At 48.6% G+C, this 20,766-nt stretch overlaps 1 protein-coding gene across 1 annotated transcript in view; it reads right to left on the bottom strand.

Moving 5' to 3' along the window:
- The window catches only part of Galnt17 (polypeptide N-acetylgalactosaminyltransferase 17), a 445,148-nt gene extending 432,143 nt beyond the window's left edge, over positions 1 to 13,005 (bottom strand). The window contains exon 1 of the mRNA XM_021222542.2: positions 11,280 to 13,005. Within this exon, the coding sequence (XP_021078201.1) occupies positions 11,280 to 11,517 (238 nt within the window). The 5' untranslated portion in view covers positions 11,518 to 13,005. The remainder of the gene's footprint in view (positions 1 to 11,279) is intronic.
- Positions 13,006 to 20,766: the final 7,761 nt, after the last annotated feature.

Below are 20,766 nucleotides of genomic sequence, written 5' to 3'. Positions count from 1 at the left end.
GAAGGGAAGGGAAGGGAAGGGAAGGGAAGGGAAGGGAAGGGAAGGTTTCTTGTAGGTTCATGTTTTTGAACACTTAATGGTGCTGTTTGGGGAGGTTATGAAATCTGGAAGATGTCACTGAAAGTGGGCTTTGAGGTTTTATAGCCTGGACCCCACTTCTCTTCCTTCCCCACCTCTCATTTTTGTGTATGGATGTCATGCAGTCTTTCTAGATCCTAAATTGACAGCCACTGGCTGCTTAAAGGTAAATTCCCTACAAGAGCCAAAGATGACCTCCGGCTTCCACAGGAAAATGCACACACATGTACTTGCATACATACATATGTACAACCCACACAGAAGGGAAGAAAAGAAGAAAGAGAACAGACCTAAAACCCAAGTCTCCTGATTCTGCCTTCACGGGGGGGGGGGGGGATCTAACGTCCCTGGACATCCCACAGGATATCCTCATGTAAGCACTCACCACACTATTTGGCCTGGTCTCTGAGGCTAGGGTAGAGGCTCTTCTGGCCCCCTGGTCCATGCTCACTGTGGGCATGTTCCGTGGCGGCTTAAGGAGGCGGCCACCCATCTTCATGACAGAGCGTTCTTACTCAGGCATGGCAAAGCTGGGGCTCAGCAGTTAGGAATGACAGGTTGTTATTAAAAGGGAAAACTCTATCAGGGGCAACGATGACTGCCATCCACGTGTCACTAGAATACAAAGATGGATGGAAGTGACTGCTGTGGGGGTAGGAAGGTCTTACTGCATCCACGGAGACCTCACGTTTATTCTAAGCGCTAAGGGGGGTAATGAAAGAGGGAAGGGATGGGGGAGAGAAGAAGAAGAAAGAGGTGGCAAAGGTAATGGATGTCCAAATCATCTTCTTTTATCCTTTTAAATGTTGAGAGAAGGGGCTAGAGAGATGGCTTGGCGGTGAAGAACATTTGCTGCTCTTGCAGAGGGTACCCGAGTTCGGTTCCCAGTGAGTGGAAGAATTCAAGCTGGGGAAACAGGTCAGTCCTTAAGGTGCTTGCTGCGCCAAGCAGGATCTGCGGAACCCATGCAACAAAGGCAGATGTGGTGCACATCTGTAATCCCAGAACTGGAATAGAGTAGAGACAAGAAGTTCCCTAAGGCTCACTGGACAGTCTAGCTGATGTCTGGGTTCAATGAGAGACCCTATCACCAAAACTGAAATACAAGGCCAGGGACGTGGCTTCTCTAGCAAGATGCCAGGTAGAAAGAGAAGTGCCCAGAAGCTCACAGGCTAGCCAGCAAAGAGCAAGAGAGACCCTGCCTCAGTAAGGTACAAGATAAAAACCCACCCCCCAAAGCTACCCTTTGACCTCGATAGGTACACTCTGTGACATGCATATGCCTGGACACATATCCAAATACGCCCTATCTTTCAAGGTTTAAAAAAAAAAAGCAATTGAGGAAGGTACTTAAAGTCAACCCCTGGCCTCTACACCCATGCATACACATGACCTCGCACCTGCACACCTGCGCACATCTGCTTGTGGGGGCGGGAGCACAGGTGCACATGCATGAAGAAGGACCCCTGGTGGTCAGAATGCATCTGATCCCTGAGAGCCGGAGCTACGGGTGTGGGGTGAGTCGCCGGGTGAGGTGGTGGAATCTGTGTTCTTGTCCTCATGATTAAGCAGCAAGTGCTCTTAAGTGCCGAGCCGCCTCTCCAGCCAGGCTCTCACACCCATCCTCGGCGCGGCATTCTGTAAGGAGCTGCTTACAATAATAATAATAATAATAATAATAATAATAATAATAATAATAATCACAGGAAGACAGCCTACCTAGTAAAGCACTTGCCTGGCAAGCATGAAGACCTGAGTTCCATCCCCAGAGGGACATAAAAATCTAGGTGTGGTCATGCGTATGTGTAATCCCAATGCTGTGCAGGGGATGGGGGGGNGGGGGGGTCACTGGTCAGCTAGTCTAAACTAATGAGCAAGCCCAGACAACTGAAAGACATTATCTAAAAAATAAAAAATAAAGGTGAACACACATGTGCAGTTGTGCACACACGGACATGCATGTGCACATACATGCATATGTGTGCACAGATGTCCTTAAGTATCTTGCAAAGTCTAGGCAAATGTAGTCTACTCTTCTATTTCTGGCATGCTGTCTATACTTGGTGGCAAGGCCATGCTCAGTCATCAGTGTGAGTGGCCAGCATCCTTTAAAGGGGATTTGACATACCGCAGGACACCCAAAATCTCCCAGGAGCTGCCTGATCATACCAGCCCAGATGAGACTTTCCTCTTCAGAAGTTGATTTTATATCTGGCATTTCTTACAGTAATATAAAGCTAATGACCCTAATACTGTACGGTCCGTTACAAAACAAAACACAAAACACCTGGACTAGACGGGCGGTCAGTGGGTGAGGCATTTGCCATGACAGTTTGAGGACCAGAGTTCAGATCCCAAGAGCCCACATAAAGCCAGACGCTGTAGAGTATCTCTGCAATTTCAGTGCTTCTACCGCAAAAGAGAAGGCGGAGGCAGGAGAATTCCTGGGAGCTGTCAGGTCAGCTAGCCTGGCATATGGGACAAGAGACCTTGTCTCAAACAAGGTACGTAATTCCTGGGGTGTTCCTCTGACCTCCACATGCACACCTTCAGTCTGTCTGTCTGTCTGTCTCTCTCTGTCACACAAAACACACACACACACACACACACACACACACACACACACACACACACACACACGCGCGCGCGCGCGCGCACACACTGTACCTATAATTAAACTTAACTAATAAATGGAGCATAGGAAGAGTTTAATAATGGTAGCTACTAATAAAAGAGTCCATTATAACAACAGACTCTACCAAAAGTTGTATGAGCAGCTCAAACCTTATCCCTCCATCTCTCCCTCCCTCCTTTTCTCTCTCTCTCAAAACATCTTATTGTACTGCTGATTGCCCATGGCCTCTAGTAATTAAAACTACAGAAAATGAAACCTTGGCTAAGGGGCTAGGCTGCTGTAATAGGCTACCGTTTCTTCTCCTAGGCCTCGAAAGGCATTGTCAGTAGGAGGGGGAGGGAGATAGGGAGGAAAAGAAAAATGAGATAAAGGACAGCTTCCGGCAAACACAGGAAGGGGACAAGGAATCACAAATTAGTCTGGCAGGTTCAGGCAACCCATAGCCCACCACAGAATCAGGGACCTTCTTAAAACGTTATGAGGTTTAATCTGGCAATATTTTTTGCGATGCAGAACTCTCATAGGTGAAGGAGGCTAGGACATGGCGGAGCCAATCACAACGGCACCCAGCAGCAACCCCAGGAATGGGGGGGCTGAGATCACGAATGTGAAGCCTGCGGGTGCTATATAAGACCCTGTCTCAAAAGTGACATGAAGAATATTCGAACAAAAAGTCTCCCTTTTCTATCCTCCCCCCTCCCCGCCCCCCTCCCCCGGGACCATATAACCAGGGTCACACTTTTCTAGGTTTTGGTTTCCTTGGGAAGTATTTATTGAACAACTACTATGGTCCAAGATACCCGTGGGCATTGGAGATGTTATGGGGAGTCAGGACATAGATGCCTTTTAATCAGTTGACATTGCCACAGCTGCTGCTGGCATGGGTATTCATGTGTATACATGTGTGTGTGTGTGTGTGTGTGTGTGTGTGTACACGTGTACAAACATAAGCAAGCACGTGGGGAGTGCCGACGAATACGTGGGCAGATACTCATGCTTCTGTACGTAAACATGCACGTGTGCCTGTAGAGGTCAGAGGTCAGCTATGGCTGCTGTCCCTCCTTGCTTTCTGAGACAGGGTTTCTCACTAACCTGGAGCTTACAATCCGGCTGGGGTAGCTGGATTATAAAACCACAGATCTTCCCATCTCCATCTCCCCAGAGCTGGGATTAGAAGTGTGTGCTGCCACACCCGGGTTTTTCTTTTACTACAGCCCCACCCACCCCCCATTCCCTACGGTTTTTTTTTTTTTTTTTTTTATCCTCAATTCGTCCTGACATACCTCGACCCCACTTTATAGCTAAAAAGTGAAGCCGCTGACCTGAAATATCACAGCATTCATAACTTGACAGAGCTGGAAATGAAACCGCCCTCCCCCCCGTCTGACACTCCTTCACAAACTCTCTTCCGAAGCTATCCCAAAGACTTGCAGGCTGTCTGATCACACTGCTGTCACAGGCTGTCACAAGGGCTCAGGCCCCTCTTGCCTAGGCTTCTTTTCTTCAGGACATTCTTCAGCCTCCTGGCTGTGTCTTCTCCCTTTCCAACCAGGGTGCTCCCGGTTTGGCAGCAAGGGACGGTCAGAGGTGGATGGATCTCTTTGATGATCATGGTGAGGAAAACGCTGGCTGTTTCCCTTGCTACCCCTGGGCTGGGCGGGAAGCAGCGGCTCACCTCTGGCATGGTATCCAACACATACACTACTCAAGACAGACCTATCTGCATGGTTGGGCTATCCGAGAACGGAGTTCCTCATTTCTCCAGAAGGACCCGGCTTCAACCGCATCCAGGACTAAAGAGATTGAGACTGGCCCCAGCAACCCAGACTCCATGGATCCAGTCTTCTAGAACATCAGTTAACCTTGCTTCCAGACCCTGCTGGATGCCTGTGCCAAGCGTAGAGAAGGTATGCGGGATTGGTCCTCTGCGGTGGGTTTTTGGTTTGTTTGACAATTTAAAGATTATTTTTTTATTGTTATGTATGTGTATGATTCTGTGTGTGCAGGTGCCCACACAGATCAGGAGATGTTTTTAGTTCCCCTAGAGCAGTAGTTCTCAACCTCTGGGTTGCAACCCCTTTGGGGATGGGGGAGGTCAAACGACCCTTTCACAGGGGTCAAATACCAGAAATCCTGTAAATCAAATACTTACATAACGATTTGTGAACAGTAGCAAAATCAAAGTTACGAAGTAGCAGCGAAAATAATGTTATGGTTGGGGGTCACCACACCGTGAGGAAGTGTATTAAAGGGTCATACATGGCATTAGGAAGGTTGCCTTAGAGCTGGAGTTACGAGTGGTTGTGTATCACCTGGCGTGGTTAAAATAGAACTCAGATTCCCTGCAAAAGCAGCCAGTGTTCTTCGCTACTGAGCCATCTCTCCAGGCATTGTTTTTTTTTTTTTTTTTTAAAAAAAAAAGAGATTTATTTATTATTTTTATTTTATGTGTACGGCTGTTTTGCATGTACATTTACACGCATGTCTGTATGTGTGTGCCTGGTGCCTGTGAGGGTCAGAAGAGGGTGCAGGATGCCCTGGAACTGGAGTTAGGGATGGTTCTGAGCCACCATGTGGATATGGGGGAAACCAAACCCTAGTCCTTCACAAGAACAGTGAGCCCTCCCTCTTACCACTGACCTGCCTCGCCAACCCTGCAGGGGTTAGATTTAATACAAATATTTCTCGTCTTTCTCCCTCCCATCCCTCTCCCCAAGGAAATGTAGGTACCACTCAGCACACACCGTCTATGTAAAGGCGTCTTCATCTACCTAGGAAGGGGGGGAACAATGCAAGGCTTGCCTCTGCCATTCACCACAGATAACGACTGGCCTGGGGCGGTGGGGGGGGGGGACAAAACTGTTCGCTACGATACACACCCATCATCCCGTCACCCTAGACATGGTGGCCCGAGGATGAGGAGCTATAGGTCACCCTCAAGTACATAGAGAGCTTGAGGCCAGCCTCTGCTGCCGGCAGTCCTGCTCTTTCTCTAACCTGCAGTCAAAAGAGAGTAGAGTATCCCCTGTGTCCACTGTGCCAACTCAACTTCCCCTGCCTAGAGATTTTTGGCATCTAGCTCTTGGGTTATCTGGAAATGTTTTAGGGTTTTGTTTGTTTGTTTGTTTGTTTGTTGTTGTTTTTCCTTTCCCCCAGTTTCAGATTTCTGCCCTGTCCACTCTTGTGGCTTAGAGGCAGGAACAGGGCAGGTAATTCTGACTTCTATTTCCGCAAAGATTTTTTTTTTTTCAATTTCTCCAAGCAACCTTGCTTCTATTCAATATCCCTCTGAAATCTAAATTTGGAAACTAACTCGAAATCAATTGCATTTCCTCTTACGACACGGCTGCCCAGGGCTGACAGAGAACAGGGCCGAGGCTTGGCTGTGCCTACTTCCAGTTCACTGTGCTGGGTGCTTTGGGGGGGGGGGGGGGAGGGACTCGCACAGACCCCTTCCTCCTCCCCCCTATACTCATTGCAAGGGTACTGGAAGAGAGAGGGGAAGCCATATTCCTAGCCCTTCCCTTGCTAAATCACGCCAGCTCAATCTAACAACATCTCTGCTTCTCACCTTTCTCATCTCTAAAATGAGAGAAATAAATAACTTCCTTAGAAGGTGACAGAAAAGGTGACAGGAAACCAAAAATTGCGTACCTTGTGACCTGGGGATTTCCAACAACGAGATCAGTGTCTGGGGCTAGAAGAACCATCAAGCAACTGCTTTTAACAGATTTTAAAAGAGTTTTTACTTTCTTCTGTATAGGTTTTTTTTTTTTTTTTTNTTTTTTTTTTTTAGATTCTTTTCCAGATGATCTATGGAGGTTTTTTTTTTTTTTTTTTTTTTTGCTACATGAGAGAATATTAAATTATACTCGTAATATAAAGTCATACTCCCAGATATACTGGTAACTGACTGGCTAGTGCCTAACCTGGTGTACCGACTTGCTTCTGAGCTCTTTGATGCAGCTGGTTCCTATCATTCAGAAAGGAAAAGAGCAGAGCCACTTCAAGATAGGATAGGCAAGATGACAAAGTCAAGATATTGGGGGGAAGAATGGGAGGGAAGGCACAGTGAGGAAGGCAAAGTGGTGAGGGTAAGGCGGGGGAAGAGGGCAGATAAGGAAATATGCGCTGAAGATGATGACAGGGTCAACATGGTAAAGGCCACGTGTCAGAAGCAAGAAAGCAGTGGCCAGATGGCGTAGCCATGATTGTAAAGTCAAGATGGTCGAAGCAAGAAAGCCCAGGCGGGATAATGGAGGCATTATGAAGAGAAGACCATCTTCTCACACTCTGTCTTTCCAGCTAAGTCCTTCCCGCCCTCTCCCTTCACCACACCACCCGTCCTAGCCTTTGCAAGCTCTAGGTTATTTTCTCTATGGCTATCATTTCCCTCCTGAAAACCAGTTCTCAGCCAGCTATCAATAAACCTCAACTGCCTACCGTGTACACAAGGCACAGATGGTAAGAAACAGAGGTAGGATGCAAAAGTCTAAAATAGGGTGCCAGCCCTTTAAAAAAAAAGCCTAGAGTCATTTCTGGACTCCAAAGCTAAACCCACTGAGGAGTAAGAGTCCAGAAACGCCAGCTTCATATAGCACCGAGGAGCAGGATGTGAGCTCCTGCCACTCGCCCAGTGCCTAGCTCCAGCTCAGGAACAGCACCCTTGAGTTCCTGGTCTCCTTTGTTGTCAGTGGCAACAGGTGGAGACAGGTGCACAGCACAGATACAAACGAAGCCCTGACCCCCATCTCTCCATATGCCAGGAAGAGCCCGCCCCTTCCTCCCCCCAGCCTCCTGGTACGGCAGACGGCCTAGGATAACAGATGGAACCCGAAGTGCCCGAAACAAGAACAGACCAAGGCTGGTGCCCCTGAGGCAGGGTGGAAACAAGGAGGGTCTTCTCTACAGCACAACTTTCCCTTGCTCTTACCCTCCAGGTTGCATGTTCCTACAAATCACCTTCAGTGCTGGGAAAGACAAATTCTGCCAAGTCCTGGTTGGAAGTCATAGCTTGCCCAAGAAAGCTCTCAACTGTACTTCACTAAGCCAGCTTTGAGCCTTCCATCTTCCTAACTCCCCATTCAACCAAGTCAGTTCTTTTTCTACCTTCCTTTCCCCCCTCCTCCTTCCCTCCCTCCTTCTCTCCTATCTCCCTTCCTTCCTCCCTCCCAACCATCCTTCCTTCATTTTGAGGCAAGGCATCCTGTAGCCCAGGCTGGCCTTGAGCTTCATAGATAGCTACCAGTTATCTTTAAGTCTTAATCTTCCTTTCTCCTCCCTAGGGCTGAGCTGGGAAGTCTGTGCCACCACTCCTGGTTTATGTGGTGCTCGGAATGGAACTCAAGGGCCCATGCAAGATAGGCAAGGGCTCAACCAAGTGAACCACACCCACAGCTCCCTAGCATGGATGTTCTCTACAAAGCAGAAAGCTAAGAGAAAGAATCCAAGACCGAGCGCCCCTTGGGAGCAAATCTTGGCTTCTTGTAAGTCCCACCCATCCTGCTGGCTTTGTCATTTGAGTGTGTTTTCTGTCCTTACTAGGTCTGGTATAGGCAGAGGCGTCTCAGATGGAGAGTAAGGAGTTCATTAGAGGCAAAGTCTCACACCCTACTCTCTGCCTACTGAAAAAGAGTCCCTAGGACATGGAGCCTTGAGTTCTGCATCTGTATAGGTGATGCAAATCATTTCGATAGTAATGTCCAGGCAGGTGAGTGGGCACAGCAGTCAAGCAACAAGGTCCAGAGTCATTTTCAAGCCCCCAAAGTCACTGGGTAACTGCCAGCAAGTCTCAAAGGGACAAATAAGAACAGGTGCCTTGCAGGGTTACTGCAAACACTAAGGGGGTCGTGAGCATCTGCTACCCCTAAAAGACACCACACAGGGACCTGAGAAAATGGCTCATTGGGTGAAGGACTTGTTAGCCTGTGATCCCAGTGCTGGAGGGCCCAAGTAAAGATGACCACTGGATTGCTATTCTAGCCAAAATGGCAGACTCCAGGCTGAGTGAGAGACTATGTTTCAAAAAGGAGGGAGGGGGGTGGAGAAATGATTGAGGAAGACGCCAGACACTGACCCCGGCTTCCACATGTATGTGTACACATATGCATCCACACCACAATAAATAAATAACAAATAGTACTACATAGAATTATAATTTGCACTAAGAGATGTGGCCCTATTTCATGTCCCTAATGGAAACGATTGCTATAATGACCTGTGTCCCTGCGTGTAGCTTGAGAGTGAGCAAGCTCTGACTATTTGGGGGGGGGGGGGTATCTTATGAATGTGTTTCTGTAGGCATCAATTCAGAAAAACAACTCCCACCTCCCTAATATGGGTAGCCAGGCTGTCCCTTACATGTCTGACTCCCCCTGCTTCACCTCCACAGTGCCGGATCCATATATTTTTAATTGCTCAGGTTCGGTCCATTTCATCTTGAGGGGTTTTGGAGAAGAGCTGCAAACACAGCCATGGTGGGCTGCCCTGATGGTCTGGCCTCATTACTGGCGAGAGGTACAATTGTGAACACTAAAAAGTGCATCAAAGCCCACTGGATACTTACACTATGATGCTAAGAGGACGAGGACATCTCTTCATGAATGCAGGAGGCTGGTCACACCCCTCTCCTGGAATTACCCAGAGGAGATCATCAAAGGGCAAGAAAAAAGCTGTCTTCCCTAGTCCGAGGCTGGTCAAGTTTACACGGGTTATGGTTGTACCTACAGATCCATGCAGTTCATTTATCAAAAAAATTTAAAAAAAACGTATATATTTTTAAAGTCAGAGTCTATGGCTAGTGGGGTGACCTACTGTGTGAAGACAGAGAAGTCTAAGGAGGTAAGATCCATCTTCGGGATCACATGGTAGAAGGAGAGAGCTGAGTATAATAAATTGTCCTCTGGTCTCCATATGTGGTCTGTGGTATGTGTGCAGCTTCCCCAAATACGATACAATACAGTGCAATGCAATGCAATACGTACGTGCGCACGCGCCCATACACACACACACACACACACACACAAATTTTAAATTAAAATTAGGTAGATAGAAATTTGTGTCTCGGGGCTAGGAAGTTGGTTTGGTTGGTAAAATACTTGCCAGGCAAGCCAGAGGACTTCTGAGTTTGGTCCCTAAAACTCATAAAAAAATACAATAAAATAAAATTAAATTAAATTAAAAAAAAAAAAAAGCTGGGCAAAGTAGCATGTATGTGTAGTCCCAGAGCTGGACTCCTGGGGTTGCTGGTCAGCCCGCCTCACTCATTCTGAGAGTGAGTGCCAGATCAGAGAGAGACATTCTGTCTCAAAAAAAAAATCCAAGGAAAATGTACCTGAGGAATGACATTCAAGGTTGACCCCAGCCTCCAAGTGAATACTCTCTCTCTCTCTCTCTCTCTCTCTCTCTCTCTCTCTCTCTCTCTCTCACACACACACACACACACACACACACACACACACAGGCACACATCCAGACACGTAAAAAGAAATTTATGCCTTATAACCAAGAACATGGGCTCTGTGGTCAACCAGAGTTCAAACTACTACTTACTAACACCAGTCAGGACTTAAGGCACTGTGGTTAACTTCCCACAGTTTGGTTTATTCCGGTCTCCTGTAGGGGAGGGCCCAGAACCTCCAAGGATGAATGGTTATGTGCCACCATGCACGTGTGGCTCTTGCAATGTTCCTCTAGCACACAGTTACGACTGACTTATCAGCAGTCATGACAACAACTGGCAGTTCCAGGCCCTGGTAACCTGCAGAAGGTTAGGGACAGAAAGCCAGACTTCAGTAATCACTATGTCTTCTTTATATTAGACTACATGACACTGTCAAGACAGCAAATGTCCAGGGACCATCAGTCCCTTGAACCAGATGGAAACAATATATCAACACACACACACACACACACACACACACACACACACACACACACGCTCTTCTACGGCAACTCATTTAGAATAGTTTAGATGAGACAAGTTCTGGGAAAAGCTGGATGCCATACCTCCTCGTTTGGCTTAACTTTGTGAACGAACCCCTGCTTCCCAGACCCACTAAGAACTTGACCCTCAATTGCCCCGTGGTTCGGGGTAGACTGGTTGTTAAGGGACCACCTTGCACCCTGGCAGTTTGGAGGAAAGAGTCTGCATTCTTAGTGATGCAATCAACCTAAAAGAATAATGTATTTACTCGAGCCCTCACTTTGCAAGCCGTGACACCCACTTCCCTACCAGCTCCCCCATCAAACACCATGAACTGACAGCTATTTCTTTTCTAGAGGTTCCCAGGCTGCAGTCCGTTCTGTCTAAGCTGGAGTCACGAGCAGAGACCAAGAGTCAACTGTAGTGACAGGTTTCTAGCGGAAGACCAAACTTCCAGCTGCAGTACATCATGAAAAAGAATCCGGTGGTGGTGGTTTCTACAATAGTCCCAGGCACAGGGCAGGGATGGAAGAGAGAGATCGGGCTGGTTCAGATGTCAGCTTAAGATACAGAGAGCCAGGGAGATCATCACCCTGAGCCCTGCTTGCACCACGACCCACAGGCATCAGGGCATGTCCTTACCATTAAGCTGCCGGTAGACGATGTCCTCCAGCAGCGACAAGCGCTTCAGGACCGCATCCTGGATGGGGCTGGCGCTGTGCGCGCTGAGGTTGGCCACCTCTGCGCGAGGCCGGATCTCGTGGAAGGCGTCTCCGCTGCGCACCGCGATAGGCCGACACTTAGCCAAAAAGATCACGAAGCCGGCCACCGCTATCAAGTTCAATACCAACAACACTTTGACTCTCCTCAGTGAAGCCATCAAACAACACGGCCGGTCCTTTCCCTGGACCCACGCCTCTACCAGCCTCACCTGCGAGGCGCAGGGCAGCCTGAGACGGAGTAGACCCCACACACAGAACAATGGCAGGGGGAGGGGGCAAAGGGCTGGGGGTCCCAGCTGCTGTTGACCACAAAACGCCGATACTCCGGCGACAGAGACCACTGGAAGGACGCGGCTGTTGGGGGGACCCGTGATCACTCACATGGAAGCCCCTTGCTTGCAAAAGTGTCGCTGAAACGCCTGCTCCGTCCACAGCACGCAGTCCCTTCTACGAGACAGCAAAAGATAAAGGTCCCAGGGTCTCTCCCTGTTGAACAGCAAACAGGTTGCCTTTAGACTTTGGACCTCCTCCGCAGATGTGGACCTTCGGGAACAATCCTGTGGTAGTCGGAATGCTCTCGAGATGTGGCGGGAGTGGCGCGCAGGTGCCCGGCTCCAGCTCTGCGCCCGCCGGCGGAAGAGCGCGCCACTCCTGGAGTTGCGCGGCCGACACTCTCGCCCGCAGGCGGCCGTCGCAGGGCGAAAATAGAGTTCTTCAGCAAAGGACCCGCTCCTCAGGGCGGGTGTCTTTGTTCAGCTCACCGGCTCTCTCCATCACTCCGGGAAGAGGAAAACCCCGCGCCCCGTGCCTGCATCCTCCAGGCTCCGCAGTCACGCTCAAATCTCAATGACTCTCTCAAAGTGGAGGGGGTGGGGGGAAACAGCAGAAAAGGGGCGGGAGCAGGGACCCAGCGCGACGTCCTCTCCGCCCCCACCCCGCCCGCAAAACTCACCAGTGCGCACAGCGCCACGGGTTCCCGGACACGTTCCAAGTCCCTACACGAGCCTCCCGGGCCTGCCGGACACACTGGCTTGTCTCAGGAGGTGGCGCGTTGCGAGGCTGGCCGGAAGGAGGAGTCGGACCTCCAAAGTCACACCAGTTGTCTACACGCCTTTCTAAATGTCGCGGGGGAGGGATGCGCGCTGGCGCCCCCGCAGCCTGTCACCACGGCCCGTGCAGCTCGTCCCAAGCCCCCAAGGGAACCAAGATCCGAGTGTCCCGATCACCGGATGCAATGACACCGCGGCTGCGGCACTAAGAGTACACACGGTCCCCCAGAGGGAATGGTGGGATAGACCGGAGCAGCTGGGAGCCAAGAGGGGATGCTCAGGTGGCGACGGAAGGCGGGGCGCGGTTACGAGGGGAGCGGCTGCGGCGCCGACTCCTCCTTCGCGGTCCCTTGGTCACCCTCTTCCCCGAGAGCCAGTCGCCAACGCCGCTGCCACCCGCAGGCTGCGGAGCGCACAGCTAGGGGAAGCTGGCCCACTCTTGCGCGCGCACCCGGAAAGGGTGGGGGTGTCTGGAGAGAGCAGGGAGCGCGCGGGACCCGAGAGCAGTCATGTCATGTTGGCTGCTAAGGGCTGTGAGGGACCCTTGGGGTTCTCAGTGCTCTCTAAGCAGCCTGGTTTGTTCCACCCCGGCAGACGAAGAAGACGTCCCTTTCTCTTGGCTTAGCTGTTCTGCTTAGCTTGGCCCGGAATGGCTAGAGGGAAAATCTGGCCTGGAGACTCGGATTCCGCTACTTTCGGAGCAAGGCCCTGTGTCCTTCTTGCTTGGGCCCTGGGAGAGTTCTGACCATCTTAGTTGGTGCTTCTGTGCTCGCCCCTACTCTGTAAACTCTTATTGGTGCCACGCACGAGGATTTATGACCCTGGTGGGTCTCCACAACCTACTTCTTTTCCTGAGACCCAGGAGTTCCAAAGACGACTCCAAACCCGCCCTCTGATTTTTTTAATTGCTTAGGCCTGAGAAAGAAACCAGGCAGTCAACAGATAAGAATCAGCTGAATGAATTCAGGGGCTTCCACTTCATTCCTCACATCAGATAAAGTTTGTTGCTGTTGATCATTGGCTAGTTTTGTTTGGTTGACTTAGGTTTAGGCTTTTGGTTGGTACACGGAAGTGGGGGGGGGGAGAGCGGTTCAGGGGGCATGTTCGGGTTTGGGGGTTTGGAGTTGGGATGTAGTTAGGCTGTTGAGCTGAAGTTGAGTGCTTGCCTATACCTCAACTAGATATCCCCCCACCCCCACCCCAGTTCTTCACAACCAGGCTTGCTGGTCGCACCCCTATAATCCCAGCACTTGGAAGGTAGAGGCAAGAAGATCAGAAACGCAAGATCATCCTTGTCTACAAAGTAAGTTCCAGGTTAGATTGGGTTTCTTTTAAAGGGGAGCCACGTGTTTTCTTGTTTGTTTTTGTTTGTTTGGACCTCGATGGAGATTTTAGTGTTCCTTTGTTTAGTCCGTCTCAGTTAGCCTAGGCTAGCCCCTAACTCATGAGTCCTGATCCTCTTGACTCTACCTCCCAAATACTGGGATTGCAGTCCTAGCCACCAAGCCTGGCTCTCATTTCAATAAAGATAATGTTGTTTGAGGGTGTGGGGGAGTATGTTTTCCTCTGTTGTCCTTGTTGTTTTACACAGTCAACAGCAAGCACCTTTATAGTTTTTCACTTTTTTTTTTTTTAAAGAAAAGGGGGGGGCATGGAGAGCTAGGCTTAGGTGGTGTGGGTGTCATGTCTGCTACTCAGAGGTCTGAGTGACACAGGAAAAGTCCCCAGAATTCCAAACATCATACAGTCACAGAAACTACCTGCAGCTGTCAAAACCACGCCCCTGCTAGAGCATGAAACAAATCACAGTCAGCTGCTATGGACAATCTGAGGCAGCCTCATATCCCACACCTGGGATTAAAACAAAAACATTCTTATATTTCTGTGTTTTTAAAGAAACCAAAATTCCCACTACAACTTCTCATGATGGAACACTAAGTAAGATATTTCTCTAGTCCTACTTTCTTCCTTTAAAAACAAACACAAAACTTAGTTGTATATGTGTGGAGGTGTGTGTATTTGTGCCACAGCCCATGTGTAGAGGTCAGAAGACAATTTGCAGGAGTCAGTTCTCTCCAGCCACTATGTGGGTCTCAGGGATTGAATGCAAGTAGTCAGGCTTGGCAGCAAACCCCTTTACTTCCTTGAGTCATCTCATTGGTTCACTCTTTTATTTTTTATTTCTTTGGAGCCTACTCAAGATCCTTAGGGATTGAATTTTTATAATCTACAGCGAACTGAGTTCAAAAATATGGCTTAATAAAAAGCCGTCTCAAAAAGCATGGGAGAAGCACTTTTAAACATCTGTGAGATCCGAAGGAAGTTGGGTAGGAGGACATCCCTGATTCTGTGGCATTTGGAGCATCAGGGACTGGAGGAGGCCAGTTCTCCACAGCTGTTCATGAAGACCCAGATCAGGCAGTATCAGAAGCACAGAAGAGGGTAGCTGATAGAAACATGGAAGATGTGATAACCTTGCTCAATCCCATATTTGTGCATCATCTTCCCCTCTCCCACCACTCCCAAAATGCAGAACAATTTAGTCAGAGGACAGCATAGTGTACTTATTTGACCAACATTGTATGTGACACAGAAGCCTTCAGGCATGGGAGATGCAAATAAAATTTGAGGTCGGTTAGGTTTGAGTTTGGGCTTCATTTCTGAGATCAGTCTCACTGTAGAAGAACACAGGCTAGCCTAGAAATTGTGATCCTCTGACTTAGCTTTTCAAGTGCTAGGATTACAGGTGCACAGCACCATGCTCAGACTGTGAAGTGTTTAATTTTGGGCAATAAAGGATAGAAAGCCATGTAGAAACGCAATAGGACAAAAAGGCCTGTCCTGAAAATAATAGATAACACTCCACCACTGAGCCACGCCCCCAGCTCCTCACTGGGGGATTCTAGGCAGGGGCTCTACCACTGAGCCACACCCCCAGTCCCTCACTGGGGGATTCTAGGCAAGGGCTCTACCACTGAGCCACACCCCCAGCCCCTCACTGGGGGATTCTGGGCAGGAGCACCATGACTGAGCCATACCCTAGCTGGAGGATGCTAAGCACATACTCTACCACTGAGTAGAGCACTCCCAGCACAGGATGGGGTTTTAACTGCGTGGCTGCAGGTCCGGAGCATATCCGCATAAAAATGTAGTTCTTGGAATGTCCATGATAGTGGGCCACTCCTTGAGATTACAATGTCAAAATTCCTTTACAAACATAGATGCTGCACAGACTGCACAAGGAAGCTGGGGAGAACAAAGCTTATAGATATGTCATAGCTCATCTAGGCCAGACGGGCATTCTCTGACTCGATCTGGAGAAAGACAATCACTCTGAGGTTGAAACTTGCCCGTAAATGTCCTCGTTACTTGAACTCTGTTTCCTCATGTTTTAATTTGTTTCTACAGTCTGGAAATAGGAGCATAGTTGGATGTCATACCCACCTGAGTTTATAGTCGCTTAATGATTGGAAAATCATCAGTACCCCACCTAGGCTTTGTATTTGAATATTTAGTTCCAAGTGAGTGATGCTGTTTGGGGAGGTAATGGAGCCTTTTGGAGGCACAGCCTTGCTGGAGGAAGGTACGTTCGCTGGGGGCAAGTTTCGAGAGTTTATAACCTTGCCCCACTTCCTGTTTAGTTTCTCTCTCTGCTTTCTGTGTGGGACCTCTGATCTGACTGACAGCTGCCATGTTTCCCTGAAGGCTTCCCTGTCCACCAAATACTCACTGCTGGAATCATAAGCCAATATAAACCTTCCTTTCACATGTCACTTCGGTCAAGAGAAAGTCATGGTACAGAAGTTTGTGCCAGAGAGGGGGGTCATCCCAGTGAAGAACTTGTCTGTATTGGTTTTTGGGGGGGTGGGGGGTGGGGGGGAGGTTGTTTGTTTGTTTCCTTGTTTTGTTTTTTGTTTTTGCAGGAATGCAGAACACTTAAGAAGTCTGAACTGGAAAAGCGCTTGACTGTTGTAAGCAGAGATTAACAGGCCCTTCTCATCAGACCCCACGTGACCGCCATGCCGAGAGTAAATATAGACCGTAGACTGCTTGGTAAAAGTTGCAAGGGAAGCAAGGACTTTAACCGCAGCTGGGCTGGAGGCTATTGGTGTGGTATTTTGGCAAAGCATCAGGTTGCCTTCTGACCCTGTCCAAATAGGTGAGGCTGAATTAAATAGTTAACAGATACAAGTATTTTACCTATAATAATGCGGTAGGAAGTATTTATGGCATCCTATGTCCCTTTGTCTCTAAGCCAGCTGTGGTGATGCATGGATATAATCCCAATATTTGGGAGGCCAGGGCAGGAGGATCAGACATGAGTTCTAGGCCAGCACAGACTTCAGAGTGAGACACCCTGTCTCAAACTGAAATATATACAATCCAAAAATGACAGCAAAGGGGGCCATCGCTAGTTCACTGAAACCAACCCAATGTAATTGCTTTGGGAATCATTGGTGTTGCATTGCTCAGGGAGCTATGATAAGGGCAATAAAGGTCCAAATGAAATTTCTCTGTGGTGTGTGTGTGTGTGTGTGTGTGTGTGCACACGTGTACGTGCGCGCGCACACACGCGCGCGCCACAGGTTGCTTGTGGATATCAGAGGACGTCCTCGGATGTCAGTCCTCACTTTCTAGCTTGTTTGAGCCCAGGGTCTCTCGTTAGCTATCTGTCCTCTTAGCTCCCCCACCTCCCACCTCACCACCTGAGCACTGGGATCACAGATGCACGCTCTCATATTCAGGTCTCACACTTGGCAGTGAGCATTTTACTTACTCACTAAGCCATCTCCCCAGCCCCCCCCCCTTTTTAACGTTAGTATTTTTCTGCTTGCTGTTGGTTGAGTTGGAATCTGTAGGACTGAGGATATATATATATATATAAGAACGTGAGTAGTTGAATATCTGTTGGGAGCGGGCAGTTCTGATTGCAGCAACGTTGAGAGAGCCCAGGCTGGGAGAACAATCGCATGGCTTCAAAGCCTGGTAGAGAAAAGACTGAGGATGGAGGCCCTGTGTCCCCATGAATGAAGATTGAAGGGGCAGGAAAGACATGAATTGAATCAGTTCTGCTTGCTGGTTAAATCCACAGGCCCACAGAGCCACATAAACTACATCCACACAGATGAGAAAGTATCACAGGGTTCTGTTCTTCAGCCCCCCAGAGGAATAGTGATGACCCCCCCCCAACCAAAAGCTGCCTGTCTATGCACCATCTATCCCAATCCCAGTAGAGAAACCAGCAACACCACATATATCTGAGTGGCCTATCACCAAGAGGTGTGGGCTATATTCCACTTCTAACACCAAGGGACAAATTGGTTCTTGACTTCTAAAAAAAAAATGTTTATTTTTATTGATAATGTGAGACAAGTTCTTGTGGTATAGCCCAGGCTAGCTTGGAACTCACTAGGTACCCAAGACTGGCTTCAAAGGCATGACCTTTCTGCCTCAGCCTCCAGGGTGCTAGGGTCACAGCCCTGAATCATCACTGTATCTTGAATGTTTCAAGATTCTTAAACGATGAAATCTGAGGCTGAGGCAGGGAGACCTGTGCAAGCTCTTGTCTCTAAAAGGGAAACAAACAGGAGGAGGAAGATGAGGAGGAGAAAGGAGGGAGGGAGGAGATGGACGGAGAGAAGAAGAGAGAGGGAATTATCTCAGATGGCTCCCCAAGATTGTCTCTCTTATGAAACTCTGTTAAAGTATAAAAGTCTTTGTTTTGAAGCCTTGGTTCCGGGTGCAGTATGCTCAGAGAGCCTGGGTCATAGTGCTCTAATGGATTAATAGATGAATGGACAAGGGTGGGAGCAGTGGAACTGTATGCCTGCCCTGAGGTTACATTTCAGTAATATGTGTCCTAGGCTGGAGGATGGCCAGTGGGTAAAATGCTGGCTGTACAGTCCTGAGAACGCGAGTTAAGGGTCTCCAGAACCCACATAAAGCCAAGCACTGGAAAACATGGGTCTGTGATCTCAGTGCTCTGCTGGAGAGATGGGATGCAAGGATAGAAGAATCCCTTGATGGTGATGGGACATCAAGGCTAGGCTGGTGGGATGAACAGGAAGACCCCTCCTCAAACAGGGGGAAAGGTGACAACCACTAACACATGAGGTTGTCCTTGGCCCTCCATGCATGTGCTGTTATATACTGTTAGTCCTGCATGTGTGCGCACAGGCACGCGTGCGCGCGCACACACACACACACACACACACACACAACACACCTTTAAAAAATTAAGTCTTTAAAAACTAACAAAAGCTGGGCAATGGTGGCAGGAAACAAAAAACAAAAAACAAAGCCCCTATCCCCAGTCAAAGAAATCCTAAGATGCACCATCTGTTCACAGCTATCTAGGATGCTATGGCACTATGACCGTCCACTCACAGTTCTGTCACGTGGTGTAAGACAAGTAAAGATAGTAGAAGCCACGTTCCACATCTGTGTAGTGGCCAAGGAACACTGCTCAGTGCAGTGTTACAAAGGAACGCTGGCTAAATGAGAAAAGGACAGATGGATCCAAAGAAATAAACAAATACGGGCTGTGGACATGGCTTGGTGGGTAAAGGCTTGCTAGGCAAATGTGGGGACCAGACTTTGCTCCCCAGAACCCATGGTTAAAAAAAGAACTGGGGGGGGGGCTGGAGAGATGGCTCAGCGGTTAAGAGCTCCAGCTGCTCTTCCAGAGGTCCTGAGTTCAATTCCCAGCAACCACATGAGCAACTTCACATACATAAAATAAAGAAATAAATCTTTATTAAAAAAAAAAACTGGACAGGTAGATGAATAATTATTTGACGATTTGACCTATTTCTTTCAGATGGCAGCCCACAAAAAGGGAAGGTGTCTGTTTTTGGCCATTTGCTTTTATTCCTAAGGAGATCATCTATTCTAACACCAAGGCATCCCTTTATTGTTATTCGATGAGAACCTTCTCCAGGATTTCAGCATAGGCCACTCAGCAACCCCCATCTTAAAAACATAAGACAGAGAATGATTAAAGACCATGCCTGGTGTCCACCTCTGGTTTCCACATCTGTGCCCATATACATGCACTCCCATCTACCTGTACACACACACACACACACACACACACACACACACACACACACGAACAGAGCTGCATATGATGATACAGGCCCATAATCCCAGCTATTTGAGAGGCTGAGGCAGGAGGATTGATTACAAGGTTAAGACCTGCCTGAACTACAGAGTAAGTTCCAGTCTAGAGATGGAGGGGGTAGATGAAAGGGCAGTATAGAGACAGAGAAAGGCAGAGGGGGGGGGAGGGGGGATGAGAAAGTAGGGGAGTAGAGGCAGGCCATGAGCATGTTGGGGGGAGGGGAATGGAGAGAGAAAGGGCAGAGGGAGAAGAGAGGAAGACAGAAAGAGAAGAGAGTGAAAACTTATAATTTATTTTCTTCAGACAACAGTAAAGCAGTTCCCTAGGATCTACAACTTCCCCAGTCTGTCTTTGTTTTTTTAATTGAGCCTACAGTACAGAGCATGAATTTTTCTCCGGTACAGCAGGCCTCACAAACACTCCAAGAGCAGTTTTTACCCCCCCCCCACAACAGTTGTGCCACTGTTGCATCTGAGGGCACATTTTTCAGAGCAATTTACCATTGTCATTTGCAAGGTTCATAGTCGTCGCCATATCTATGGTTCCCTGTGCCCAGCCTGCACGAGTCTAGGCCTATCATCTCCCAGTGATGGAGAAGGGAGGCCTTAAGGGGATCTACTGGTTCCTGTGAAAGAATTGGCAATTGGTGGATTCTGGAAGAGGGACAGTCCTTGTGTTCTGTGGCCAGAGCGTTCACCAGGTTACAACGGAGAGTCCCAAATCAGAGGCCACGTAGAGTGCCCTTGTTAAAAATCAGTGTGTCACAAAGCAACAAAAGGCATGAACGTAGGGAGGGGATCTTGCGAGGGGGGGGGTGCAGTATGGGGATGACAGAGGGAGAGGAAAATGCGAGCGTGGGGGATGAGAATTAGCAGAATGCATTTCTGCATTTATGAAATGGTTAATGAGCAAATGTAATCAAAATAAATAATAATAATAGCAATAACAATAATAACAGTAATAACTTAAAAAGTAAAGGAGTAAGGATATAGCTCACTGATAGAGCTCTTGCCTAGCATATATAAAGCCTTATGTTTAATGCCAACCAAGTCTCAAAGAAAAAAAAAAAGGAAAGGATAAGGGAGAGGGGAGAGGGGAGAGGGGAGGGGAAGGGAAGCGGGGGGGGGAGGAGGGAGGGGGTATAGTAAGAGGGGAATGGAAAAAAGGAAGGGGAGGGTGAGGGAAAGGAAAATCCATGAGCAACTTCTGATCTCGATGGGACACCAGGCTTGACC

Source organism: Mus pahari, chromosome 23, assembly GCF_900095145.1.
Source record: "Mus pahari chromosome 23, PAHARI_EIJ_v1.1, whole genome shotgun sequence".
In the NCBI taxonomy this organism is placed as follows: domain Eukaryota; kingdom Metazoa; phylum Chordata; class Mammalia; order Rodentia; family Muridae; genus Mus; species Mus pahari.
This window is presented reverse-complemented; position numbering and strand designations above follow the sequence as displayed.